General features: G+C 46.2%; 1 protein-coding gene and 1 long non-coding RNA gene across 24 annotated transcripts in view; one reads left to right on the top strand and one right to left on the bottom strand.

Moving 5' to 3' along the window:
* TRPM3 (transient receptor potential cation channel subfamily M member 3) overlaps positions 1-27,067 on the top strand; it is a gene marked incomplete at its 5' end in the record, with an annotated part of 786,868 nt that overhangs the window by 704,762 nt on the left and 55,039 nt on the right. For 12 of the 23 annotated variants that reach the window (XM_080819679.1, XM_080819696.1, XM_080819695.1 and 9 more), the window contains 7 exons: positions 870-899; positions 1,947-2,236; positions 2,786-3,014; positions 5,199-5,366; positions 10,807-10,947; positions 17,042-17,170; positions 21,631-21,882. In XM_080819679.1, the coding sequence (XP_080675805.1) occupies positions 870-899; positions 1,947-2,236; positions 2,786-3,014; positions 5,199-5,366; positions 10,807-10,947; positions 17,042-17,170; positions 21,631-21,882 (1,239 nt within the window). Of the gene's footprint in view, positions 1-869; positions 900-1,946; positions 2,237-2,785; positions 3,015-5,198; positions 5,367-10,806; positions 10,948-17,041; positions 17,171-19,929; positions 20,038-21,630; positions 21,883-27,067 lie in introns of those variants that run through there. The other 11 variants (XM_080819682.1, XM_080819677.1, XM_080819685.1 and 8 more) reach the window with 3 other exon arrangements.
* Positions 16,751-19,369, bottom strand: LOC308353071. Its single transcript, XR_013967731.1, has 2 exons — positions 19,236-19,369; positions 16,751-17,146 (listed from the first exon to the last, which is right to left on the bottom strand). It is a non-coding gene; the product is annotated as an uncharacterized lncRNA (long non-coding RNA).

The following is a 27,067-nucleotide window of genomic DNA, read 5'->3' as shown; positions in this document are numbered from 1 at the left end:
CCACTTGTTAGGTATAAATCAAGTTCTATAATTTGCTGAGTTGCCTTCTCTCTCTCTCTCTGTCTTGGCCTGTGGCTATTTTGCACATTCCCAGCATGACCAGTGATGCCACTGTATGTGCTGACACTTTCCATGGCACTGAGCACCTTCTGCCATGGTCTGCACATGTCCCTGTGGCCCCACTCACCCTTGCCTTACTGGACAGCTACATAGGGAGATGGCCCGCGTGAAATACCTAAACACATACTCTGAATAATATTCCAAGTCTCCAGGTAATAGAGGCCTTGTAAGGGCTTAAGAAATAGCTCTTGGTTTGATTGAACCCAAGTGCTTGAGATCACGGAGATGTCAGCCGAGCAGGATGGTTCTCGGAAGATGAAGAAATTTTGGCTCATTAAAGAGATTATCAACAGGGTCTACCGTTGGACGATCTCATTATGCCTCTCTGGGTGTCTGGTTTTCTGTGATTCGCCGAAATCACTAAAGCCTTAATTCTAGAATTTCTTTTTTTTTAAGATTTTATTTATTTATTTATTTGACAGAGAGAGAAAGTAGGCAGAGAGGCAGGCAGAGGGAGAGGGGGAAGCAGGCTCCCCACTGAGCAGAGAGCCCGATGCATGGCTCAATCCCAGGACCCTGAGATCATGACCTGAGCCGAAGGCAGAGGCTTTAACCCACTGAGCCACCCAGGCGCTCCTTAATTCTAGAATTTCTATACATGGGTTCCTCTGGTGGTGGTTTGTTTAGTGAAATGAATAAATGCTCTATGTGCAGTAGAGTTCTATTACCTGGTTAAGATATAGTAGGATTCTTTTCTTACCTCTATAAAGAAAGATCTAACTTTATGTATAACGTTTCTTTTTAAACAGCCCAAAGCCTTGAAACTACTGGGAATGGAGGTAAGTATTTGCCCAAATTATTAATGTCAATTATGTTTTATTTATTATACATTTTAAATATATATATATGTATGTATGTGTATACACACACACACATATATGTTCATTTTATTGGTAAGGCTTAGTACATGATTCTAAAATAAGGAAGGGAAGTTTTTTCCCAGTTTTTTTTTTTTAAGATTTTATTTATTTATTTGACAGAGAGAGGTCACAAGTAGGCAGATGGGGGGTGGGGGAAGCAGGCTCCCCACTGAGCAGAGAGCCCGATGCGTGGCTCGATCCCAGGACCCTGAGATCATGACCCGAGCCGAAGGCAGAGGCTTAACCCACTGAGTGACCCAGGAGCCCCTTTTTTCCCATTATTAAGGGGGCAAGTTACAGTAGCTGTGAAAATTCTACCATAAGGTTACATTAGCATTACAAGTAAGAAAATAAGTCTTACTTGAAATACTAATTTGAAAACCAAGGAAGCATATAAATTCCAGTGAGTGAAATCTGTTCATGGTTGTTTACAACTGGCAACTGATCCAAAGGCCAGAAATACTTCACAAATGCATCTAAGAGGTTTGTAGAAAGTGGAGATAGGTCATCTGTTTCCCATTTCCCGTCTCTTTGTGTGGGTGTTGTCGTTTATGCACCTGCAAGAAAAGGATGTCTTTGTCCTTTCAGAGAAAAGGGCAATGCTGTCCATCATGAGGCACAAATAGCCTTACCTGTAGGAAAAGAAGTGGACAAAAACAAAAGTGAAAGGGAGGGAGGGAGGGAAAGAAAAGGAAGAGAGAAAGGAAGGGAATGGCCCATTAAAAATAATTTTAAAAAATTAAGTATAACACCAGCATATTCCCATAGGGCTATGCTTATGCATTTATTATAACTTGTTTTAAAGTTAGGCATGAGTACTTTGGGGCTAGGAGCTGGGATAGGCTAGTTCGTTTCTGTGTTGATCCCAGAACAGGACCCTTAGTAGGTATACAACAAAGAACTATTTAATAAATGTAACTGGTTTGTTTCTAACTCCACCTCTGTGTTTTTTCCCTAAAATTATAGGATGATGTCCCCTTGAGGCGAGGAAGAAAGACCACCAAGAAGAGAGAAGAAGAGGTGGACATTGACTTGGACGACCCTGAGATCAACCACTTCCCTTTCCCTTTCCACGAGCTGATGGTGTGGGCCGTGCTGATGAAGAGGCAGAAGATGGCTCTTTTTTTCTGGCAGCATGGCGAGGAGGCCATGGCCAAGGCCCTGGTGGCCTGTAAACTTTGCAAAGCCATGGCTCATGAGGCTTCAGAGAATGACATGGTCGACGACATCTCCCAGGAGCTGAACCACAACTCCAGGTTGGCCAGCCCAGCAGGGGTCCTCCGATACTGGAGGGTCTGAGCTACCCAAACCTTTAAGCATGGGTCGTATCACCTCCATGGTACACACACACAGGGTGGGCGTGAATAATTAACATTTGCGGCACACAGTGCTAGATAGAGAAGTACGCAAGCTACATAGATCGTATTTCATCCTCTTGGGGAATTAAGTAACCTCCCCAAGATCACACCCTCGGGGTTGAGAGGCCTCCAACAGGAACTGAGGCCTGTCCCATTTAAGAAGACCTACTGTACTCTGATTGTTGCTTTTTTCAGTCTACCTCCCCCATCCAGAGCCTTGAGTTGGGGGCCTTGAGTACCAGAACGACAGCCTGCTTGACTGATGCCCCCAGCAATAGTAGATGTTAACCGATGTCAGCTAGCTGAGCGAAGGAACAGACCAGACCCTATAAGAGACAACGAGGCCACCCAGTAACCACCTCCCGTGGCTTGGCCCCCTGGTCCCCGCTTCCGTCATCTAAGTCTCCAAGACGGCCGAAAGACACCCCCTCGCATTCTGTCTTCCAGGGACTTCGGCCAGCTGGCTGTGGAGCTCCTCGACCAGTCGTACAAGCAGGATGAGCAGCTGGCCATGAAGCTGCTGACGTACGAGCTGAAGAACTGGAGCAATGCCACCTGCCTGCAGCTCGCCGTGGCGGCGAAGCACCGCGACTTCATCGCGCACACGTGCAGCCAGATGCTGCTCACGGATATGTGGATGGGCCGGCTGCGCATGCGCAAGAACTCAGGCCTCAAGGTCAGCGCGCCCCGAAGGGCCTGTTGGCTGGGAGGCGCGGAGGGCTGGTTTGGTGCTCGCCAAGCCAAGTCTGCGGCGGGGCTGGGCTTTCTCTGGTCTCAGGAGGGTGATTTGAAGCCCCATTTGTGTACCGGAATCTCTTCTATAGTGGGTTGTGTTTGTTTGTTTGTTAATATATAGAGACTAGGGCCTACCCCAAATTCTGAGTCAGAACTTCTAGAGACGGCATGCCCAGACGTTAGTATTTTGCAAAAGATCCGGAGGTGATGGGCACACAGAGGTGCTATAGAAAGTACCACTCGCTCTGGCACAAGCTGTGCTATACCAGGAACCCCTCACCAGGCAACCTGTCCTGGCTGCCCACGCCCCAGGGCCTCGGCCGTCTTTTGCACCGTGTCATAGGGACACCGGCTCTTAGCAGCTGTGCTTGAGAAACGTTTTAAACTGAAATCAAAAGGAGACGGATTTATAGGTAAAGATGTTGCCATATCATCGCGATCTATTCATAAGCGAAGAGGAACAAGTGGTAGACCAGTTATATAAAGCCTGAGTCCGTCTGTGGTTTTTTTAAGCATGTACGTGCCTAGTTATATCTGTCTGTGATTTTGTTAAGAAACGAGGAAGGATACACTGTCAGTTGTTTGTAGCGGTAAGCTCTGGGCTGGAAAGTACAAGACATGGGACGACTCGTGGCGTCGCTTCTTTATGTTTTCCTTAATGTTTCACAAGGAAGTCCTTAAACTGAAAGACGTACAGAGAAAAAATGGGAGGGAAAGATGGAAAGAATGTTTTCAAATGCTTTCTCGGTGGAGAGTTTGTGGCTGTGACAACGGAAGTCAGGCTCACATTTACCTGGAGCTACCTGGTCTGGGTAACCCTGAGGTCAGAGCCAAGCAGAAGGGCCATCAGACCAAGCATTCCAGAGGCCACCCTGATGGACCCAGCACCCCTCCCCCACACCACCCTTCCCACGAGCTCTTGGCCCAGAGTCGCAGAAGGGCTCCATGACGTGGGTCATGGGTGCTTCATAGCCACACCGCTAGCGACTGCCAAGCCTGGCTCTCCGCTCCGAGGACGGGGTGTCATGTCCCCTGAAGGCTGCCAGCCAGCCACCTGAGCCTTCCCAGGCCTGCCAGTCACCCCGACCTCAGGGTCACCTCCTTCCCTTTTCCCTTGGCTGCTCCCAAGTCCCTGTGGGCATTCAAGCACAGGCTGTCCCTGCCTCATTACTTGAGGATCATTTTCACTTACTGCTCGGGATCTCTCTGAGCCCCTCCGCTTGGCGCGGCTTCTCCAAGGATGCTCGTATTCAGAAGTCTGGGACAGCAGAACCAGCTTAGTGTTTGAGAGGAGAGGCGGGAGAAGATTGAGGGAGCCCAAGTCACATGCCCGGATTTTCATTCAAAGGCAGAATGAGATTGTCCTCTCAGAAGAAGGGTGCATGGATTTATTATCATCACATGGAGGTGGAACCATGTCCTTTATACCTGAGAGGAACACAGTGCTGAGCCCCCAGGTTCCTCGTGGTGAAAAAGGAGCCCACTAGTGTGTGTGCATGTGTGTGTGTGTGTGTGTGTGTGTGTGTGTGTTTCTGTGCTATAGTAGCAAATGCCAGGCGAGTCCTCTGGAATGAAAACATGCTTTCCCACATGGACTTCCTCAAGGTCAACTGAGGACAGCCTTCTTTTACAGAGATAACCACATGATGCATAATCACCTCCGCTTGACGTGTTAGCAGATAAATGCCAGGGGATGTATGTAGGAATTGATTTCGCAAAACCAAGTGCTGATGGCTAAAGGAAAATCTGAATTCTTTCCCACTGTGGCCTTGGGCAGGTTCTGTCATTTTCCTGGGTTTCCCTCATGCCAAGTGGATGTTAACTGGGTAAGATGTATTTGGGCAAGATGCTCTGTTTCTCCAAACTCAGGATGAGCTCCTGTGGTGCATGACAGATTCTCAGACAGGCAAGAGTGACCCCCTGAGCAGTAACATATGCAGGTCCCTGCTCAGGGCACGCACAGTGCACACACGCACATGTGCACACGCTTGCATGCGCGTGCACACACACACACTCTCTCTCCATCCTAGGCCCTCTGATTCTAAAAAAGAAAAACAAACAAAAAAACGCCCTAATCTTAATCCTTTAAATGTGATTATTATTATTATCATTATTATTACTTTAGGTAATTCTGGGAATTCTACTTCCTCCTTCAATTCTCAGCTTGGAGTTCAAGAACAAAGACGACATGCCCTACATGTCTCAGGCCCAGGAAATCCACCTTCAAGAGAAGGAACCGGAAGAGCCAGAGAAGCCCACGAAGGAAAAAGATGAAGAGGACATGGAATTGACAGTAAGGAAAACCACACGGTCATGGTCCACGGGCAGCAACCCTAACCTACCTGAACCGTCACTACGGCTTAAGACTCAGTCACTCCCGAGCTCACCCTCCAACCAGGTGTTTCCTTAAAGGCTTGAGACCCGGGTATTACAAAAGGGGCTTCTCTGTGCACTAATGTCCATTTCTGTGCAAAATCCTTCAGCCAGAGTCAGTGGCACAGGGCCACCCAGGAGGACTGAAAAGCAAGGCACCTTCAGCTTTCCAAACGGGCAATGCTTTATACACAAGCAGGGGAGGTGGCACTGAGCCTACAAGGGAGGCAAAGGCATCAGTGCGATGGGAGCAGCCAGCTTCCCTGGGCTGGAACCGTGCAGGTGATCAGATGCTCCGCCTTTTTCTCTCTTCAGGGTCAGGCCCACAAATGCAGGACTAATTGAATTTTGAGGTTTGTATGGAAGGCTTTTATTAGCTCTCCCTGGTATAATTATAGAAAGTGGCTGCTTTGTTCTGCAGGGGGAACAGGGCAGCTGGGCATGGGACGGCTTCCTGCAACCCCCACCCGAGCAGCGTGACTGCTACTGGATTGTATCCAAAGTCTAAAAATATCACCTGCTGTTAGAGGGACAGACAGGGCTTCAGAGTTTTGGAGACAGCAAGTAACAACTCCGTAGGACTTCCTTGATATCCCCCGCCCTCCCCCACCATGACTGTGATGACCCAAAAAACCTGTAAAGAGAGAAAACAAAAATGGGTTTTGCTCGGGTGACAAAAGGCCCTTTGCATTATTAGCCTGGTGGGACCGCCCTGTGAATAGTTTTTCTTCCAGATCAACAATATTTCCTTCCTAAAGGAAACAGTCCCAACCCCAAGTACAGCAGAGCATAGGCATCTGACCAGTCTTTTGATTGATTAATCATTCACAGTTTTTGACTCACAGAGTTAAAAAAAAAAAAAAAGAAAGAAATAAAGAAAGTTTGTTTTCCATTTCAGGATTTTTTTTTTTAAGATTTTTTATTTATTTACTTGACAGACAGAGATCACAAGTAGGCAGAGAGGCAGGCAGAGAGGAAGGGAAGCAGGCTCCCTGCTGAGCAGAGAGCCCGATGCGGGGCTCGATCCCAGGACCCTGGGATCATGACCCGAGCCGAAGGCAGAGGCTTTAGCCCACTGAGCCACCCAGGCACCCCTCATTTCAGGATTCTTATAAAAACGAGTGGACGGGTCTGCTTGCCTCTGTGATAGGATCAGAAGACCGTCTCCCTAAAGAGTTTACCATAATGGTGGCTTCTACATCCCTCAAGGAGAGGGAACGATGTTTTAGTCATGAACAGAAACAGTAGTAGTCATGGTACCAAGTCTTTACCAAATACTTCAGTAGAGGGGTAAAGAGTGTACAGCCTGGACCCAGAATCCTGCCCCAGCACCTATGCACTGTGGGACCTGAGTCATGGTTCCTTCACCTCTAACACGGGAATAAGAACATTGTCTAGCTCACAGGTAGTTTTTCAGTCTAAGAAGCATACATGCAAATTCTCTAGACCAGGGCCTGGTACACAGTCAGCCTTGATAAATGTTTGCAAATATTGTGATCACAGTGACAAATGTTTGATGTGCACCTACTCCTGGAATCCTCCCAGCCATCCCATGAGGTAGATACTGTTATTATCCCGTCTTACAGAGGAGGAAGCTGAGACTCAGAGAAGTGAAGTTGCCCAAGGTTACCCAGCTAATTAGTTGCAAGGCCAGGATTAGAACCCAGGTATAGAGATCCCATCGGTCATGCTTGGAGGCCTGTAGGCTCAGGGATGCAGAGAATTTCTTCTTAGTCTCAAATGTAGGGATGCAGGTTCGGTCTACCATATAGCAGAAAGAATCCAAAAATAATGCATGGGCCTCCTGCATCAAGGATGACATGACCTTGAAGCCCAAGGAAGGAGCCTATGAAGGCAGCCAAGTGCTGGATCAGCATTCTTTGCAGTTGGGTCCCAAGCAAGACAACAATGAAAGCAGCTCCCTTCTCCTGCTCTGGGTAGAACTTTGAGGGCCTGGACCAAAGTCTGGTTCCCAGAGAGTCAGCCCCCCCATTGTACACCCGAGTAAAAGCCAGCCCACGAGGAGTACTGCCTGGCCTTCTCCCCCACAGGCAGAAAGAGCTAGGAGGAATGGAAGAAGGGATTTTTGGGCTGGTAAAGTCAGGGCTGAACAGCAGCTGTCTTCAAGCTGGAGCTTCCTTTGACCCCAAGGACAATTCTGTGACTGCTGGATCACTGTTCTTGTCTCACCGCAGGGAGGGTTGAAGAATGCAGCCTGTTGATACCTCCACTCTTTTCATAGGAACACTATCTGGACTTCGGTGTTAAGCCAACATCTCTTTTCTTGGACTGGGACGTTTTCCCTGGCCCTTCCAAAATTATACACGAGTATGAGTCTCAGTTTCATCTCGGTAGCCTTTCACAGATCTTTCCCAGACCCGACATCTGTGTCCAGCCAGCAAAAATTTCTCCAATCCATACTGTGCTGTTTTGCCTGTATTTGACCCTATTACATTCCGCTAAAGGAATGTAGTCAAAGGAAATGTTTGGCTACTGGGAAGAGAAATCAAAAAAATCAGTCAGTTGAGCTGTTTAGGCTAGAATTAATGAAGTTTTGGAAAATGCTTTCCTTCAATCCATGAAAGAAAAGTGTTTTTAAAAAGCATTCACTTGGGAATTATTGGAATAATAAAGGCCAGGCCGGCTGTGGTGTTTTGTTTTTGTGTTACCTGCATTGCGGGATGAGTGTTTTTGCACTCTGCCTACTAAAGTCCCAGCCTGTCCACGGACCCAGGGCATTGTTTCAACTCTGTTGAGGGAAGCCACTATCCCTAGAGGTTACCCCAAGATGTCACTCTCCAAGATGCCTAAAACTCTCCAAGGTGCCTTTGCTAAAGTCCTATTATGTCTCCAAATAGTACTGTACTGTTGAGCAGATAAAGAAGTAGAACAGAGGCAGGATAATTATGTTACATAAATTATAAATTATAGAAGGATAAATATCATGGAACGTCGGAGTTTCTTGAGGTGAGCGGTCAATATTTATAGAAGTCTAATGTGCTCTATTCATCGTGAAGGCTGACCCAGCTCACTGACCAAAATGAAGGCTTGGATGGGCCATCAAATGGGATCTTACCTATTCATTAAGTCAAGGCAAACTTCTAGCCAGAGAGTCCAAGAAAGAAATGGAAGTTGCCTCATTACCTCCTCCAGAAATCCCACAGATTACAGGTTTATCATTTATTGTTATATATGTGAGTAGTTAGATAGTTGAGGCAATGACAAAAGTAGTTGAAACTTATATATGTATGTCTTGAGTAAGGTGGTTTGAAGCCAGAATTATCTGGTTCTCAAATTCAAGATAAACAAATTATTTCTATAATATAATTATAATAATTTCTATAATCCCGGTCCTTTTTCTTGTCCCAAATCCTTGTCAGTCTCTGAGCAGTTAGAAAGATATGCCCTGTTATCACATTTAATAAAAATCTCATTTCCCTCAAAAAAAAAAAAAAATCTCATTTCCCTCAAAAAAAAAAAAAAGTCTTTTGCAATGATGTAGATGGAAGTAGAGGGTATTATGCTAAGTGCGATAAGTCAGTCAGAAAAAGATAAATATCATATGATTTCACTCATATGTGGAATTTAAGAAACAAAACAGAGGATTATAGGGGAAGGGAAGGAAAAATAAAATAGGACAAAAACAGAGAGGGAGGCAAACCATAAGAGACTCTTAGCTCTAGGGAACCAACTGAAGGTTGCTGGGGGGAGGTAGGTAGTGGATGGGGTAACTGGGTGATGGGCATTAGGGAGGACATTTGCTCGAATGAGCACTGAGTGTTGTATGCAACTGATAAATCATTGAACTCTACCTCTGAAACTACAATATACTACATGTTAATTAATTAAATTTAAATAAAATAAAATAAATAATAAATAATACAAATAAGTAAAATAAAAATGTCATTTCCCAAGTATTATAAAACTAACCTTTCCTTAGAATAATATTGAAAGAGTTAAAGCCAACACACCTGGGTGACTCGATCAGTTAAACATCCAGTTCTTGATCTCGGCTCAGGTCTTGATCTCAGGGTTGTGAGTTTGGGCCCCATGTTGGGTTCCATGCTGGGCATGGAACCAAAAGAAAGAGAGAGAGAGAGAGAGAAGGGAAGGAAGGAAGGGAGGAATGGAGAAAGAAAGGGAGAAAGGGAGAGATGATGGAAGAAAGGAAGGAAGGAAGCCAATAAGTTATGTTATATTAGACCCTGATAACACTTTTTTTTTCTGGTGAGAGAGTCCCAACTAGATCCTTTCAGTCACGATTACCCAAGAAAGTCTCAGTTCATTGTAAACACCAGCTGGAATGTACTGAGCTCTTATTAAGAGGACAGATGCTTATTGATTTATAGACCAATCCTATAAAAGATGCTATTATTACCTCCAATTTGAAGATAAGAAACTAAGATTTAGAAAGCTTAAAAGATTTTCCCAAGGTGCCATGGGTGCCGAGTATCCAAGAGAGGATTCAGTCCTCCTTCTGAGTGACCCAAAGTGTGGAACTCTTCAGCAGCAGGATCTCCAGCCCCCCCTTTGGGAACTCATCCTGTCACTTGCTGCCCAAACAGGCATGCATCTGTCTTTTCTCAAATTCTGCCTTTTTTGTGCTGTTTAATGACTGTTTTTGCTGCTGCCATTGCCATGAGTGAGAAGAAAACAATTCTATTTGTAAAGAAACTTCCAACAGCTTGGAGACAAGGCCTCTCCAGGTCAGGCCCTGCTTCTCCGAGTCCCACTTGGCGGACTGTCCCACCCAGAGGAAGGCCGTGTGCCTAGGAGTTGCCACGAAACTAATACCAGCAGGAATGCAGGATTTATGGGGTCTGAAAACAAGGAGCCAAGGTTTATGCCTCAGGGTAGAGATGTTTCTAACCTAACTAAGCTCCAGGCATTTCAGATAACTTAGCTTCTGGAACACTTCATAACCTTTGGGTAAGTTAGGTATTACTGGCCCAGTGTATTTTTTCCTTAAGAGTCGTTAGCCTGAGTGAAGACAGAATTCGAATCCAGATCCGCCTGTCTCATTACATGTATGGGGAGAGGGAGTGGAAGAAAAAGAAAGATGCCTGGACTTTCCGGGCTCTACTTCTCCCTGTCAGAACCCTGGGCATCTTCTGGAGCTCCCAAGGTAGAAGAAAAGAGAGTGATCAAGAGCTCTCCCTAAGGCTTCCATCCTGGGCCAAAACCTTGATTCTATATATAATGCAAATGCACACTTAGGAAAGGCACAACGTCTGAATCTCTAGGGACCTGGAACACCCTCCAGCTCTGTGAGCATGCATGCGTGATCGGTAAAATGAGCACATCGAACTACCTGCTTTCCGGGGCCCTGCCGTGATGGTATTGATTCTCTTCCACTGTAGGCAATGTTGGGACGCAACAACGGGGAGTCTTCCAGAAAGAAGGATGAAGAGGAAGTTCAGAGCAGACACCGGCTGATCCCCCTGGGCAGAAAAATCTATGAATTCTACAACGCACCCATCGTGAAGTTCTGGTTCTACACCGTAAGCATCTTCCTTTTTCTTCTTACTCACGGGTGACCGCGGAGAGCCAAGGTCAGGTTTGCGTGCACGTACGCAGCTTCCTCTGAGTCCCACAGTGGAAGGATCACACAGGCAGGAATGAGAGCTTTTCCCAGGGGTTCTGCAAGACGTGCGGAGTGTGCGAGGCGGCTCCCACAGCATCTGCCTTTCTCCTCCTTGCAGAAAATAAAGGAAATGGTAAAAGTGAGAACTAACAGAAATAGAGGTGAGATGAGGCTGAGTCTAGTCTAGCAGGAAAATAGATGTCATTTTCTAAAACGCTTCTGTGTTCTGGATGGATGAGCGCTGGATCAGAGTTGCCCATTTTCGATGCCAGTCCTGGGTTTGGGGGACACCTGAAGGGTAAGGGCTGAGCAGTGTGTCAGAAGTAACACCACTAAAGGGTGGTGGGTGGGGGGGGATCCTCAGTGTGTGACTACTGCCAACCTGGGAGTGTCATCAAACAACCTTTCTTGCTCAGACACAATTAAACAACACGCCAAGCAAGGCAGCAGAAAGCACTCACAGTAACCTACAATCACGGCAAGGATGCTTCAGTGCCCAGAGATAAAGATCATCCCTGAAATAGCCTCTGGATATGGAAGAAATGGCTCGGCTGTTGGCTTTCTACTTCTCTGTTTCATGGTATTTTAAGCCGAAGGTGAGCTCAGGCTCAGGTCAGCTCTGTTCTCCCCAGCCACAGTGGCACGGTGCCAGACGAGGGAGGGCATTTGTATTTTTGGCCTTTCTCAACCAGCTACACACCTGTCACCTGAGTCAGCAAAGGAAAATCCAAGTGCGAGGCCAGGATGACTCAGCTGACCAGCTGAGCTGTGCTATGTGGTCCTGTATGCTCGCACTTGACGCTGTCTTTCAATCAGGCTTTCGGAACCTCAGCACGATTGACATGTTAGGCAGAGTGATTCTTGGTGGAGGAGGACTGTCCTGGGCATAATTGTATGTTCAGCTGCAGCCTTGGCCTCTGTCCACTAGATGCCAGCAGCGTTCTCTAACCCCGGAGCGGGGCGACCACAAGGTCTCCAGACACTGCCCCGTGTCCCCCCTCCCCCCCAACGTGGGCTGACGTTGCCACGGGTCGGAAATGACTGCTTTCAACTAAGATCTTGGAAGAGGATATCATCAAAATATAATTATCAGATTTTTTTAGTGAAGTAAAAATTCCTTAAGATGGGGATAATAATAGTACCTACTTTGTAGGATTTAGGAAAGATTAAATGTGTTAAAATATGTAAAGCACTTAGAACAGTGCTTGGAACGTGGAAGCACAATAGAAATGTAACTGTTTTTTTTTCTGAGGCTAGTCACAGTGCACAATGAGAGTGTTTTTTATTCATCCATCCACTCAATGTTAATATCCGTCTTTGAACACCTACTATGCAGCCCTGTTAGGAGTGCTTTACATAGACTTTCCCTAAACGAACAGTTTTATCAAGATAATGGTTTTCCTGCATTTTACACCCATTCCCGTCCTTCCTCTCATACCAGGCTCCCTCAGTTGTCTCCACCTAGAACAGGGCTTGGCAAGCTACATTCCCACAGGCTGAATCCAGTCCCAAATCCAGGCCCATCATTGTGGACTGCAAGCTAAGAATGGTTTTCACATTTTTAAAGAATGGAAAATAAAATCGAAGGAAGAACACTTTATGACACATGAAAATTATATGAAATTCACACTTCAGTGTCCATAAATAAAGTTTTCTTGGAACACAACCAAATTCATTTGTTTACCTATAATCTGGCTGCTTTGTGCTACAACTGTTGAGCCAATTACTTGCCATAAAGACTGTGAGGCCCGCAAAGCCTCAAAAATTAACTTTCTCGTCCTTTACAAAAGAAGTTTGCTGTAGACTTCCTGATCTAGAGCATAAAGGAACCAGGAGGAGCCATAGTATCGAGAATTATCTATCACCTTTACAAATACAGGACTCCCTTCTCTTATCCTTCCAAATCTTCTCTTTTTCCCTTAATCTCTGTTTAGTATTAACTTTATTTCTTTGATTCTCTTAGTCCCCATTTTTTTCAGCTGTGGTAATTTCTTAGCCAAGGATGCTTTTATGTCACGATGCCCTGGACAGTGGTTTTCAGCCTCGGCTACACATTGGAACCACCTGGAGTACTTTAAAAAGAAAAAAACAACACCTGGGTTCCATTTAATCTCTATTTTCATCTATTTTTTTTAAGATTTTTATTTATTTATTTGACAGAGATCACAAGTAGGCAGAGAGGCAGAGAGAGAGAGGAGGAAGCAGGCTCCCCGCTGAGCAGAGAGCCCGACGCGGGGCTTGATCCCAGAACCCTGGGATCATGACCTGAGCCGAAGGCAGAGGCTTTAACCCACTGAGCCACCCAGGCGCCCCTTCATCTATTTTTTTAAAGGCACCTGGGATCTATTCTCAGTGATTCTGCCATCATTGGTCTGGGGCACAGCCCAAGCATCCGGGTATTTTACAGCTCCCAGGTAGTTGTAAGGGGCAGCCAGGGTTAAAAACCACTGCTCTAGGCAGAGGCCCAGGTTTTAGCCCAGTATTTCCCCAAACTTCTGTAAATGATAAAGAATCTTGTTAGACATGCAAATCCTGGTCCCATCACAGACCCGTTAAATCAAATCTCCAAGGAGGAAGTGAGGAGGCTGTAGGTTTAACAAGCTTCCCACGTGAGTTCTGTGGTTCTGGAAGCTTGGGACACACTGCTTTCCTTGTCTCATTAGTTGGCAGGTCGTGAAGCTGCCTCTGAGAAGGGGAGCCTCCGTGTCTAGCTCCCTCCCACACAGCTGACTGTAGACTAGATGCCCCAGTCCTGTTTGGTTGTATTTACACGACGACATCCAGGATCCATGTTTATGTATTCGCAAAGCCCAGGCCTCAAGGAAGTACCTGGAGATGAGGAGTGCCCGGTTTTGAAATCCCTGGAGACGCTTGAGAGGAAAATTCAGCTTTAGATCAAATGTCCCCATGGCTTTCAGTTGTGTTCTTTTCTGTAAGAGTATTTCCCACTCTGATTTCAAAAAACATCCCCTTCTATGATCCCAAGTTTCTCAAAGATAGGACACACCTCACTTCCGCATAACCTCACTTCTAATATCTTAGCAAGCTTCTGGAAGAGCAGGTTGGGTCCTCTTCTGTTCCAAGAAGAAAGGAGGCAGGGATCCAGCTGGCTTCCAGACTTGGTTTGTAATGAAAGCCATTTCAACTGCCCAGCTGGAGACAATGCCAGTTCAAGCTATGAAAGAGGACCCAAGACAGAGCACAAGGGACATGCTCTGGGCTCCTCCAGCAGGGACAGACTCCTTCCTCCATTTCAGTGCCACGTGTCGCCTCCACTCTCCAGCAGCAGTAGGAAAATCCGGATCCACCCGACCTACTGCGGGCTTTGGGGCTTGTATCACATAGTTCAGGAGTTGTGCATCTTGTCAATGGAAAATTGATACAAAGAATATAGAAGCCAATAAAATACAAACCCTTATAGGATTTCTGTTGACTTCAATAAGAGTCATAAGGTTATGTTTCTATTCAAAGCTTTGACATTCCACACAGAGCCTGTTAAAGCTTACAGACGTGTCTACACACACATGCGCACACACACAACGTGAAAGCATGTCATGTTAAGGTAATCTGCGGCAAGACTCACGAATGTTGGTGAGTTCTAAGATAGGTTGCTTCCCAGACAGCAGCCAGTCCTCCGTCGTGCCATTTAAACACATTTAAAACCGTATTTTTGGAAGTCCATATTTTGAGAGTTGTCCCAAAATGTTATATTGTAGCCTGATTATGGAAAGAAAAACACCATAGAGTAACTGGGATTTAAAAAACAGGCTGATCATGGAAAGAAGCATGAACGTTAACCAGTCCTTCCCAAAGCTCTGTAAGGTCAGTAGCCATCATCTCGGGTCAGGATGGAGGCCCAGGCAGGTGATGTGATTCACCCAAAATGATACAGCTTGGAAGGACCCAAGCTAGGATTTAAATCCAAGTTTCACTGACCGGGGTGTCTACATTCCTTCCACCAAATGAATATGTTAGGCCTGTATTTGGAGGACAGAGGCAGGTTGGAGGAGTGAAATGATAAAATGCTGAGGTTCTGGGAGAATGGTGTGGGTGTCACTGGGCCTCCATGTGCCAAGAGAAGATAATGCTTTGGAATGTGTTGCAGTGAATTGGGCGAGTTGATAAACACCAGGGCAGTTAAGGAGATTGGTTTGTCCTGAAGCAGTGGAATGGGCTCCAACAAACAAAAAGAAGCAACCAGAAAGAAGGATGTCAGGCCAGGAGGGGGCTCAGCATATGTTTTAGAGTTTAGCCATCGAAGTCCACTGTGTCGTGAGAAATACTCACGGGGACCAGAGTGGATGCCAGTGTATAATGGTAAACAGGAACCCCATGAACCAAGTTACCTTTTAAACAGCATCCTATGTGGTTTCAAGTAGAGGAGACTTCTCAGATGAGGTGAGCAGAGGGTGCTGAGAATCCCCAAGGGGAGGGGTGGGACTTGAGGTGTGGAATAGAATGACAGGCCCAGAAGGGGTGGGTGTACAAGACTGTCCATCAGGTAGAGAACGAGCCCTCCTCGCCCTCGGGCCTCCCCAAAGCTTCCGCACCCAATCTCGCGGAGCTCTGACATCTGTTCACCTCACCAGAGATGAGAAATTAGAGGGTCGTGTCTGCAAACACACCAAAGTCATTGGGTCTTTAAAATTACCTTTGACTCGTTAAAATTACCTTTGACTCGTATTAAGAATCTGCATATTCATTTTATTGAAAAAGGAGAGAAAGGGAGAGGGAGTGGCCCCATTAGCGGAGAATGCAGTATTTCTCCAGCTCTGCAGGGCTGCCGGCTCCCCTTCAGTCTCCCAGCCAGGCCTCTCCTTTCTCCACCTGCTAAGCTGCCTCCAGGGCTCCAGAGTCACCCTGTACCTCTAAGGCCTCAACCTTTTTGCCCACACTGTGTCCTATTCTTTGCTATGTGGGCTCTGAAGAGTGCCCATAGGATTGAAGTCACTCTCAGTTCCCACTCACAGCCCCAAAGCCCCCCAAATCAGCAAGCGCCTTAGCTTGCAACATCACCTAGAAAGGGCTGAGCTCACACGCCATTTCCCCGAGGGGGCCTTTTTCTCCAGAGGTACCTCGCCCCCCTGTGCGAGAACCTCACCAGCCCTCCTCCACTCCACCCACTCATCGAGACATAACTGAATGCTCCAGGGACAGTCACCAAACCTGAGCCCTGAGTTTTCCTTGGACACCTAGCCGTTCAGCCAGTCCTATTGGGATTCAAACAGTATTCAAGCCTCGTGAGGATTACACTCCCCTCCAAGCCACAGTAGGATACACAGACCCCTTCCTTTCTATAAATCGCTTTCTCTTCTCTTGTTTTCTTTTGAAGAAGCAGAAACCAGGGAGGAAGACCCCAGCTTGGATTGGGTGGGGGAGGTGGTGCAACTGAAAATAGATAAATCCCTCCCCGGGGTCCTGCCAAGCCAAGCACAGGTAGGAGGGGGGGAAAAAAAAGAAAGAAGACATGAACTTGGAAAATAATTCAGGTGGGACTTTGAGATCAAGTCCAGTCTATTTTTACGTTGGTTTGACTGGTTTACAAGTACAGTATAGTATGTGTGTTCCTTTCCTTCCTACAGACATTTAATCTACCTGGCATCCGTTAGGCTCAAATCCACTGTGTTGCCCTCATTCAAGAACCTGAGACTCAGGCAGGAACAAGAATAGCCCTGAGAGAAGCGGTTTGCTTTTTAGCCAGAAAGACACAAGAAACTGGGTAACTGCAAAACAAAATGATGCTTCGGGACACAGAGGTGTAAGCAGAGTACTGGGACCCAGACACATGCGTAAGGGTCAAAAGGGAGACGGCACATCACATGATTTCAGATATTACAGTCTTTTTTTTTTTTTTTTAATTCTTTGGACAGTTGAAAGCTTTCAGGTTAACTCCATCGTGAATTCTGCATCCTGCTTGCTGAGCTTGTTCCGTCCTGCAGGGCGGGCTCCTTCGGTCCCAAGGGCAGGGCTCTTCGGAGCCCAAGCACCCTCTTCATTGTGCTTCCTTGCAGCTGGCGTACATCGGGTATCTGATGCTCTTCAACTACATCGTGTTAGTGAAGATGGAACGCTGGCCTTCCACGCAGGAATGGATCGTCATTTCCTACATATTCACCCTGGGAATAGAAAAGATGAGAGAGGTAACCGCTTTCAGAAACGAGAACACTGCAGAAAAACGGTGGTTAGTTACACTTGTGGGTGGAAGGGAGAGGTGGCTGCCGGGGAGCCAAATGAAGCCAGAAACTGTATTCCCTAATGCTGCTGTAGAAATAATGGACTTGGCCTTGAGGAGGCCTTGACCTGGGGAGGCATCCCAGTGTGTGTTTATCAGTTGCCACTCCGTGCATGCTCAGGGTCTGCTCTAGCTTCTGCCCGCAGAGCTCCTGCCGCAAGAAACCCTCCCCCTGTCTTTGATACCGTCGATGCCTCTCTTTCCTTGACTCTATAAACAGGACTTCTCAAATTGTTCCATTTTTCCGCTTTTAACTCCCGCTGCAACCCTTTACTCCGGGTCTCTTTGGACACTGTCATCCAATACCTATGATTCTTCAAATGCGTTTCAGCAGCTGTGGGAGGAGGAACTATGCTTTCGTTCATTAATTCATCCTCTGGTTTATTCCTTCTCCACATTTATTATGCACCTGCTCGGCACCAGCCTTTCCACCAGCTCTAGGCATCACTGAGGTGAAATGAAGAGACTTCTTGCCCTTCAGGTTGAGGATGTGGGTCTCCCTCTTTCCCCGCTCCCCAATCCCCATCTTGCAAAAGGACGAGCATAACCCCACACCCATAGGTCTTGCTGGAAGTTAAAGCCAGCCCCGGGGGCCGTCAGAATGTGAGCTGCTAAAATGAATGTGCTCAGGCAACGGTCCACCAGAGGGCTCTGCAACCCTGCTAAACGTGCCCCACGAACTCCCATTCCCTAGGCTGGGAAGGCGGGCTTGCCCTGTGTGAGGATTCTTCTGCATTTCCCCCTGGAGTCAGCAGGCAAGGCCTCTTCTGGAAGAATTACTCTCCGTCGATTCCACTGCACCCTCAGGAGCTCCGGAACAATCCTACTTATTATACTATAGTGAGTGGGAAAATGTATCAGGTTCCACAGGAAAAAAAAGGATTCCTACAAATTCATAAATTCATCCTTGCCTTCTTTACCAAGACAGGTTAAAAGCTCAGTATCTTAGATTATAGCTCTCGAATGTTCTCTTCCAGAAAAAAAGGGATGCAGTATCTATTAGACGCCATCATATTGGGATCTTTAAAAAAATCTCTTAAATATATTTAGAGCCCTTCTTTTGGCTTTTAAACTGCTTTGGGAATACTTAAATGCTAATCGGCATGCCCCCATCCTGAGAGTTTGGAGGTGTGTACTAGTTCCTTTTCATGAGCTGGATTTTTTTCTTTTTTCTTTTTTTAATGGATGCCTCGCCTGGCCTTGTTCTAGTTGGTGGTCTACTCTTAGGACTTCCTATTCACAATGCCTTCTACTTCCTGACCAGGGCCGTGGACCTCCCATCTGTGAGCTGAACAACTGTAATAAATTTGCTGCGGTCTTTGTGCAGCTCTCTGAGAACCGAGGCCTGCTACTCACTGGTCAGGGCTCTGCAGCTGCTAAGCGCCAGCTCCCCTCCCGTGATTTAACGCCCTGATGCATATTCCTTCCCCATGATAAGCAGAAAAGGGAAAGACTTGGGCAGGGAGACTGGAATCCCTCCAGGGACCAGACTGGAAGAAGACAGGGAGCAGTCTGTACTCCACGGACTGTTCTGGAAGAGGCTGCCAAGCAGGCGGGCTGCCAGGAACCTCCCGGCCTGGATATCCATTTCTCCTGAGGCTGCATGTACCAGTGCACAGGGCCGGGCTCTGCAGGCTCGGGTCAGCAGGGGGTCAGCCCAAGAGCCCGGCCTCGGAGGAGGCAGCGCACAGGGAGGCGCTGACCACCTTCCTGCCCGGTCCCGCCTTTTCCTCCTCGGCCTGGCGAGGCAGCCGCCCCCGCCCGGGCGCCGCGGGACCCATCCGAGCGAGGATGCTCGAGCGCCCCGAGGCAGAGGCCGAGGCCCTCACAGGTCCCGCCTCCGCGTCTCCCGCAGCGCGCGGGCACGCCAGATCCTGGAAACGTGGGAAAGTCTGCAGGCTTCCCGGCCTCCCAACATACAAGCGGGGCTTTGTGGCTTCACAGGCGGCCCTCCCATTCCCAGCACCACATACTTCTGCGCGCAGTCACCAACACAGGCCGCGGGGATCCCTCAAGAGCCCGGAACTGTTTACAGCGCGCCCCGGCGGACGTCCTCCCGCCCGGACCCTCCTCCCCGCAACCCCGCGAGGGCACCACGAGTCCGAGACCCGCGGCCACGCCCCCCGCCGCCGCCACGCCCCCCGCCGCCGCCACGCCCCCTCAGCCCGTCGGAGAAGCTTTAGTTTCTGGGGCCTTCGCGCTTCAGCTTCGCGGCAGCCCCTCAGCCCGGCCCTTTTTTGTTTACGTTGAGATTTCGCAAAAAGATCGCTGCCGTTTAAAAAATGAAGCTGTCAGCCCCTGCGTTGACCAGTTAGTTGTAGCAAGGTGTGGACCCAGGGTTAGGAAACTCCAAGTCAATTCCCGTCCCCACCCCACCCCCGCCCGCCCACACACGCGGAGTTGCTCCTCGTGGAGACGAAGCCGGGTGAGGAGCCGCCAGGACGGCGGCAGGTGCGGGGGTCCCCGTGGGTAGGACAGTGGTTCTCAACCTGTTGTCACCGGCTTGACCTGGGAACTCGTTAGAAATGGAAACTCCCGAGCCCCGCGGCAGGCGCGCCGACGCAGAACCTCCCGGCGCAGGGCGCAGCCGTCTGCGCTTTCGCCCGCCCCGCAGGTGGTGCTGCCGACAGGCTCCCGTCGGAGAAACCCCGGGGTAGGGGTGGGGAATGGCGCGCGGCCGAGCAGGAAGCAGGAGGCTACCCGCCGGCGCAGGTATCTGCGCAGCACTCGAACCCCTCGTCCCAAGACCTCCCTTCCTTAATATTTCAGGCCAAGGTAAGCCCTTAAAGGGGACACAGGATTCCCATAAATAGCTGCGGATTCGACCTGCCCCCTGTCTTTGCTTTCCTCTCCTTTGAGAGGAGGTCCCGAGCTGGGAAAGCGGGGCTGGTGATGATGGCGGCGAGGGACGGAAGTCTCAGGGTAAACCCCCAGGATTCGTGAAGGTAGCCCGGCTCTCCGACCTCACTAGGCCGGCCTTCCTGGCTCCTCGCATCCGCCGGCAGGTTGTGCTGTGGGTGGGGTGGCACCTCCCACTATCCAACTGTGCCTTTCATAGAGCCTGTGTGTGGCAGCAGAAAAGCCCCTCTAGATTTAAGGTCCGTCAGAGTCCCCTCCCCCCACCCCAGCTGCCAATGTGTAGGAGGGAGCGGAGAATTGCTGCGAGGACATGTTCATGTAGCAGTCAGTCAACAAACATTTATTGAGAATCTGTTATGTCACGGGCCCTGGGGAACAAAGGGTCTGCCTTCAGAGTTTACAGTCTAGCGGGGTTGATAGGTAGACAGACACATACAACATTTACATGCATACAGAAGCTAGTATAGTGAAACATATATAAACATATATAAACATAACAAATATGTTACTGACTGACTTGGGGATGGGGAGGCTCCTGCAGGTAGGGTAGTCAAAGAAGTAGTCCTAATAAGGGGAAATTAGAGCAGAGACCTTGAGGAGAAAAATCTGGGAGAAGAAAATGCCCCAGAGAAGGAACAAGTGCAAATATCCTGAGCACAGAATGAACTTGCTATGCTGGAGAGCACACCACTGTGTCTGCAGGTGTGGAACGGCAAGAATAGGGTGGGATGTGACAGGAGGCCATGGGAAGGAGTTCGGCTCTTCCTCTGTTTGTATTGGAAGCCATCGGGCGATTTAAATATTCACTGATCACAATTTGCTTTAGTTTGTTGTTGTTTTGTTGTTGAAGAAAATGAACAACTCCTAAGGGTCCAGCTTGATGACTTTCTGTCTACCCATACAACTGTGTAATCGCCGCCCAGATCATGGCTTCAGTTTTTAAAGATCGTTCTGTGTGCTACTCAGAGAATGGATTGAGGAAGGGTGGGCATCACTGGTGGCAGAGATACTGGTTAGAAGGCTGTTGCAATCATCTGGTTGACGTGATAGGACTTAGAATAGAATGGCAGCAGTGGGTAGTGGTGAGAAGTGGTTGGATCAGATTGTATTTAGAAATAGAGGTGATATTGATGCAATTCTCTGGATGTGAAGAGAAGACTGAAGGAGTCCTCCCTGGGGATCTGAGGAACTCAATATGGTGGCACCAAATTTCAAGAGATTTACATTGTATTAGGAATCAGTAATTTTATAGTAAGACCCTCATGCGTGTCTTAAGGTTGTAAGGCAACCCCAAGGAGAAAACTTCTTGCTTCTATTTGCCTCTGGAATGTTTGTCTCTGCATGGCCTAAGTTTAGTTTGGTTGTATATTCACAGCATGCACATATCCAAGTAGACCCAGGTAAACAAAACAAGCTACTGATGTCGACTAACAGTCCAAGCATTTTCCAACTGGACGGAAAACATAGACTGAAATCAGACCTAAGCCCGTTCTCTCTCCTGCCTTTTAGATTCTAATGTCGGAACCAGGGAAGTTGCTACAGAAAGTGAAGGTGTGGCTGCAGGAATACTGGAACGTCACAGACCTGATAGCCATCCTTTTGTTCTCTGTCGGAATGATCCTTCGTCTCCAAGACCAGCCCTTCAGGAGTGATGGGAGGGTCATCTATTGTGTGAACATCATTTATTGGTACATCCGTCTGCTAGACATCTTCGGCGTGAACAAGTATTTGGGCCCCTATGTAATGATGATTGGAAAAATGGTAAGCAGGATCCTCTGATTCCGTGTTGGACATTTGCAGAGGAGGAGTTATTGCAGAGGCAATAACAGGGAGAGGAAAATAATTCATTTGGGCCCGCCGTGATGGTCTGAAATGGCCCTGGGGGTGTTTTATTTTTTTCATTCCTTGTGAGTGTTTCGGAGTTTGACTACATGTATATCCATCACTGGAAAATTAATCATCACTCACCCATTTACTTACTGAAAAACAATCACAGATCATCTATTTTGTGCTAAGCACTGGCGTAGGAGTGGGGTATGTAAAGGAGCTCGTTCCCTGAGATCAAAGATGAGACAAAGAGAAGTAATTACCATACAGTATGGGAATGCTGTGATAGAGAGGCATATAAAGTATAAAGGAGCATAGAAAAGACAATGTAGGTCAGGGAAGGCTTCCCATGGAGGTTACATTTTAAATGGACCTTGGAGGAGGAGTGGGTGTCCACTCCAAATTTTTAACAGATTTTTCGATTTGTAACATTTCTTCTTCTTCTTCTTTTTAACGAAGTGCTTGAAAAATGCCTTTCCCTACGCGAAGGGAAGAAAATATAATCTATTTTAGCTGAGTTCAATTAGGTTGAATTTGAGTAAGTGTCCCTTACTTCACCTTTACAGAGCATTCGTGGAAAAGCCAGATACCTCCCTCCTACTGTGGTAAACAGCTCTTATTGAAAATCCTCTGTGCTGATAACCTCCACTCCACTTCTACTTGTGAGCTGTTGAAAACCAACCCTCAGTCAATAGATGTCCTTTATAATTCTCAGTCAAATTTTACTATATACATCATCGCTGCTGACCTTAGGTCAGCAAGTCAATATTCGTTATCATTATTAGTGTGTATGTGTGTATATAACTCTACTGAAATGAATCTTAAATAACCAAGTCTCTTCCTACAGAACCACTGGCAAACACATGCAAAGAAGAGAATTTGAATCCAAAAGGAAGGGGTTGTGAGACCTAGAGCCAATTTATTTAACCTCTTTAAGACTTTAGTTTATTCATTCAAAGCAATTATAATAAATGCAAGGTTATATCTTGCAAGGGTTATTGTGGTGATTAGAAAGAACATCCTAAATAGCTAGTAGGGTCTGGCCCATAGTAGGTAGTTGATAAATGACATCTCTTATATTTATGTTCACTTTATGTTAAAGTATAATAAAAAGGAGGAGAAGGGATAGGGGATTGGTGAGCGTGGTTAGTCTGCTCTATTCTTAACCCTTTTGTACAAAAGCTTGTAATCTATAACACCAGTATTGCTTAGGGGATATATCACCAAGCCCATTCTGGAGAGGAAAATTGGAATTCAACAAGCCTGATTTATTTACCCAAAACCAAATCCCAGTTCAACTGGGATTTTTGACTAGATAAAATATGTATATCTTACTCCGTTGCACAGCCCGTTATATAATCTTCTCTGTGTTTTAGTAATGAATTTGGGATTGTGGTAAAGATTTGGATGTCTAAAAGCAGAGACTCTCAACTTAGAGTCTTCAGGAGAGATTTAGAAGAAAGGATCGGTGGACCCTCCACCCAATTTATATATAAAAAATACACGGGCGTATGAATTCCTGGACAGAGAGGACAAGCTTCCCTGAGACTCTCAAATGTATTTTCAAATGGACCCAATGAGAGCGAAAATTATAACAGCTGCAAAATTAGGCCCAGTTTTCTCAACCTGGGCCCTACTGATATTTCAGATTAGATAATTCATTGTCATGGGGGCCGTCCTGTTCATCTTAGGGTGTTTAACAGCATCACTGGCTTCTACCCACTAATGCCAGTAGGGAAGGTGCGCACACACACACACACACACACTTAGAACAACATTGCCATATGTATGTACTCTGGGGACACACTTGCTCTCTGTTGAGAACCACCACAGTAGACGGTTACATAATCTGATGGCTTATTTCTTCTAATTGATTGGTTGCCTTGTTTTGTTTCAGTAAATAAGATCTGAGGTCTCAAACCAGCTAAGTATATTACTTTAAAAACATTGGGTGGCATTGAAATACTTGAAATATCTAAAGTCACACTAAAACAGCAAGCTTATTGTAAAATCCCCGTCTATCATTTTAATAATGGCATAATTATCCCCAGTTTTGACTTGAATGAACCCTTACTATGGAGTGAGCGAGAGAGACGTACTGCATTTTCTCTACCTTCCAACTTAGGAATGACTTCACTTTTCAGTCAAGAATAAGTAGAAAATGAGTGTATGTGGTGGCTTTGTTCTCTTTCCTGGAGTTCCCAAGATACTTAGTTCAGTAATTGAGTCACTGATCTAGAAGGGAGGTAAAATATGCCCATAGAATTGATCATTGAGCCAGATGGACTGCCAGGTGGGACGCATAACAAAATATGCCCAGATGTGATTATTCTGAAAGCCCCTCAACATTAGAGAGTCCCTATTCGGTACTAAACAGCCAAGTAACTCACTGTGCCCTGTGGTAAGGGACAGACAGACAGCTGCTAAGATACCTGGACACAATACTTGATCAAGTAGGATTCTAACTGATCTTTAAATGCAAAATCACTTACTGGGATCCTGACCCCTTTCCTTCATATTCCACTTCTCAGTGCAGTTCTCTAAGCCTAGTACTAAGCTCACTTTTATCATGCAGAAAAAAACCAACAATGATAGCTCTCATTTACTCTGCGCCAAATACCGTGTCAAACATGTCATCATCAATACAACCCCATGAAATGGCTTTTAGTATCTTCATTTGGTACCTGGATAAACTGAAACCAGGCAAAGAACAAAGGCAGGATTCCTGCTTGGGTGGGTCTGACGTCACAGCCCAGCCATCCGGTGCGAATAGTAACAACACATGAACATTTACAGGGATCTACCCACATTGCTTCACGTGTTATCACACTTAATCCTTACAAAATTAATATGCATTGCTATTGTCTTTATTATCCACATTTCAAAAATGAAGGAAAAAACCAAGATTAAGTGACCTGCACGTGACCACCTAAGCTGGTTTTACTAGAAGAGTCAAGATGAAAATTCAGGTCGTCTAACACCTATACAGAATGCAACCAATGAATAGTTATAAGAGTGAGACAGAATCAGCTCTCCTCATATTGAACCAACTGGACAGTTTAGCTGTAAAAACAGAGGTCCCCAGTTTTTACTAATAATGTTCTGTTTCTGCACTCTACCAGATTTCAGTATTTGTGTGGTATAGGTTTTTGAGGTCTATGATGTTGGGTGGGAAGAATGTTTCTTGTCTTTGGTTGTTTGGCCCTGCGGGTAGATAGCAGACTCAATCTGAAGGAAAACAGCCCTGGGAAATTAAATTTTCAGACCAGTTGCTGTGTGTACTGGCTGTCAGACTGGCTCCTAAATTTCATGAGTACATACGTTCCTCTTCCCACCCACCTTTTAATCAATCCAAATATACAACTTGAAGGCCCCATTAGTGTTTTTTCATTGATAGAACTTTTTGTAAATGAGGAATGAAAGAATTTTACAAAATAGAAGATGAGCAACAGGCCTATGTTTCCTATGAAACTGTTTCAACACAGCTTGCTTGTTCACTTTTAAGAGCATTCTGAGGCTGCTATGCTGTGAAAGGAATAACCAATTAAGTCGCATGTATTTTTAAAAACAGTGAACAGATATGAATGAACGTCAAGTTTTGAGAGATTCTTATTGAGTCTCAAAGTTAGATGATACTTGAGAGCTGGGTTTGGAAGTTGCCTTGATGGTTGATTAATTGACCTAAAATACATTGAGCCCCCAGTGTCCTGAGGCAAACAGGAAGGCTCTAGTGTTTTAATTCTATTAACAGGCATTGTGGAATATATTCTTTCAAAATAAAATTTTAAAGCAAATTTACAGCTTTTATTATCATTGATAAAATTATCATTAGTGTTTCTTTGTGGGTAGGTATCCCTTCAGGAAGTTTGATATCCAAGAGAAGGTCATCTTTTGTATTAGGTGTTTGATGTGAGGAATAGAAGCCAGTCTCCAACTAACTTAAGCCCAGGAGGGCTATTTTGACTTAGAGAAGGGCAAAATGAAACTGGCCTAAAGGGCTACTTCAATCAGGCCCTCAGCCCCTGTCAAGACATAACTCTCTCTCTCTGTGTGTCTGGAATATCTGCTTCATTCACTCCTGATCAGTTTCACTAGTGGGAGCATCAGCAACTCTGAATTCATATCATTACAGAAAAAGAAAGGGAGCTTCTCTCTCCCAGCTTCAGTTGAAAAAAATCCAAAGATAGGATTCTGGTTGGCTCATCTTATGTCGCATGCCTACCTCCTATCGCTGTTGCCAGAGGGTGAGCTACCATGATTAACTTAGCCTGGAAAAGACACCTATCTTTATGGCCAAAATGGGTGGGAACTGCTTCTAAAAGAAGGAGGCAATGGGTTCTGGCCAGGCAAAATAATAGTTATTATATCCCCATCTATTTTTGGTGATAAAAGGAAAGTAATTTGGCATATGAGAAACAGATCCCAGATAATATGTATCATGAAAACAAGCAAAAAAGAAAGGAATCAAAGAGGAACAAGAGATGATATTGTGCTCAAATGCAGTCAAGAGAATTTTATAAACACGTCAAGATGAAAATCCAACATTTGAACAGCAGACACAGAAATGAGCCATTAGGCAACTTGATTCTGTCGCCTACAAAAACACCCTCCATAACTGATAGGATATGCTACAAGAGAATTAAGTACAGAAAGAATGGTTCTCTGAGGGACTGCTTTGTGGTAGAATACCAAGCGATGAGGTGGGACCACAAGAATAAGAAGATAAATGATGGATATTTGGGTTGTCCTAGCTTTGTTCGCAACTGATTATTTTCTTGAGCATTTGAGATCTTCATTAGCCTTTCCAGCTTAGGGAATTTACAGCACTGCAGTTGTTCTTGAAATATTTCAATTCTTCCAGTTTCACTTTTGCTACGAAGAAAGAGACCCTAGGAGGACCTTTCCCGTTCACAGGAACAGATCAAAGTTAGTACTGGATTTGTAGAGAGACCCGAGCTTCATGTGACTCCCATGCCTAATCTTAAATAGGTGGCATAGTCAACAATGAAAGATGAGGGGGTTCCATGCTGTGTGTGCTTTTTTAAAAATGATTTTTGAGTTACTGATAAGTTCTGTGGACATTGCTTCAATAGACCAAGTGTTTTCTTTCTTACTTGGA

This window comes from Martes martes, assembly GCF_963455335.1.
Source record: "Martes martes genome assembly, chromosome: 12".
In the NCBI taxonomy this organism is placed as follows: Eukaryota; Metazoa; Chordata; class Mammalia; order Carnivora; family Mustelidae; genus Martes; species Martes martes.
The sequence above is the reverse complement of the archived record's forward strand: the minus strand, read 5'-3'. Positions and strand labels throughout refer to the sequence as shown.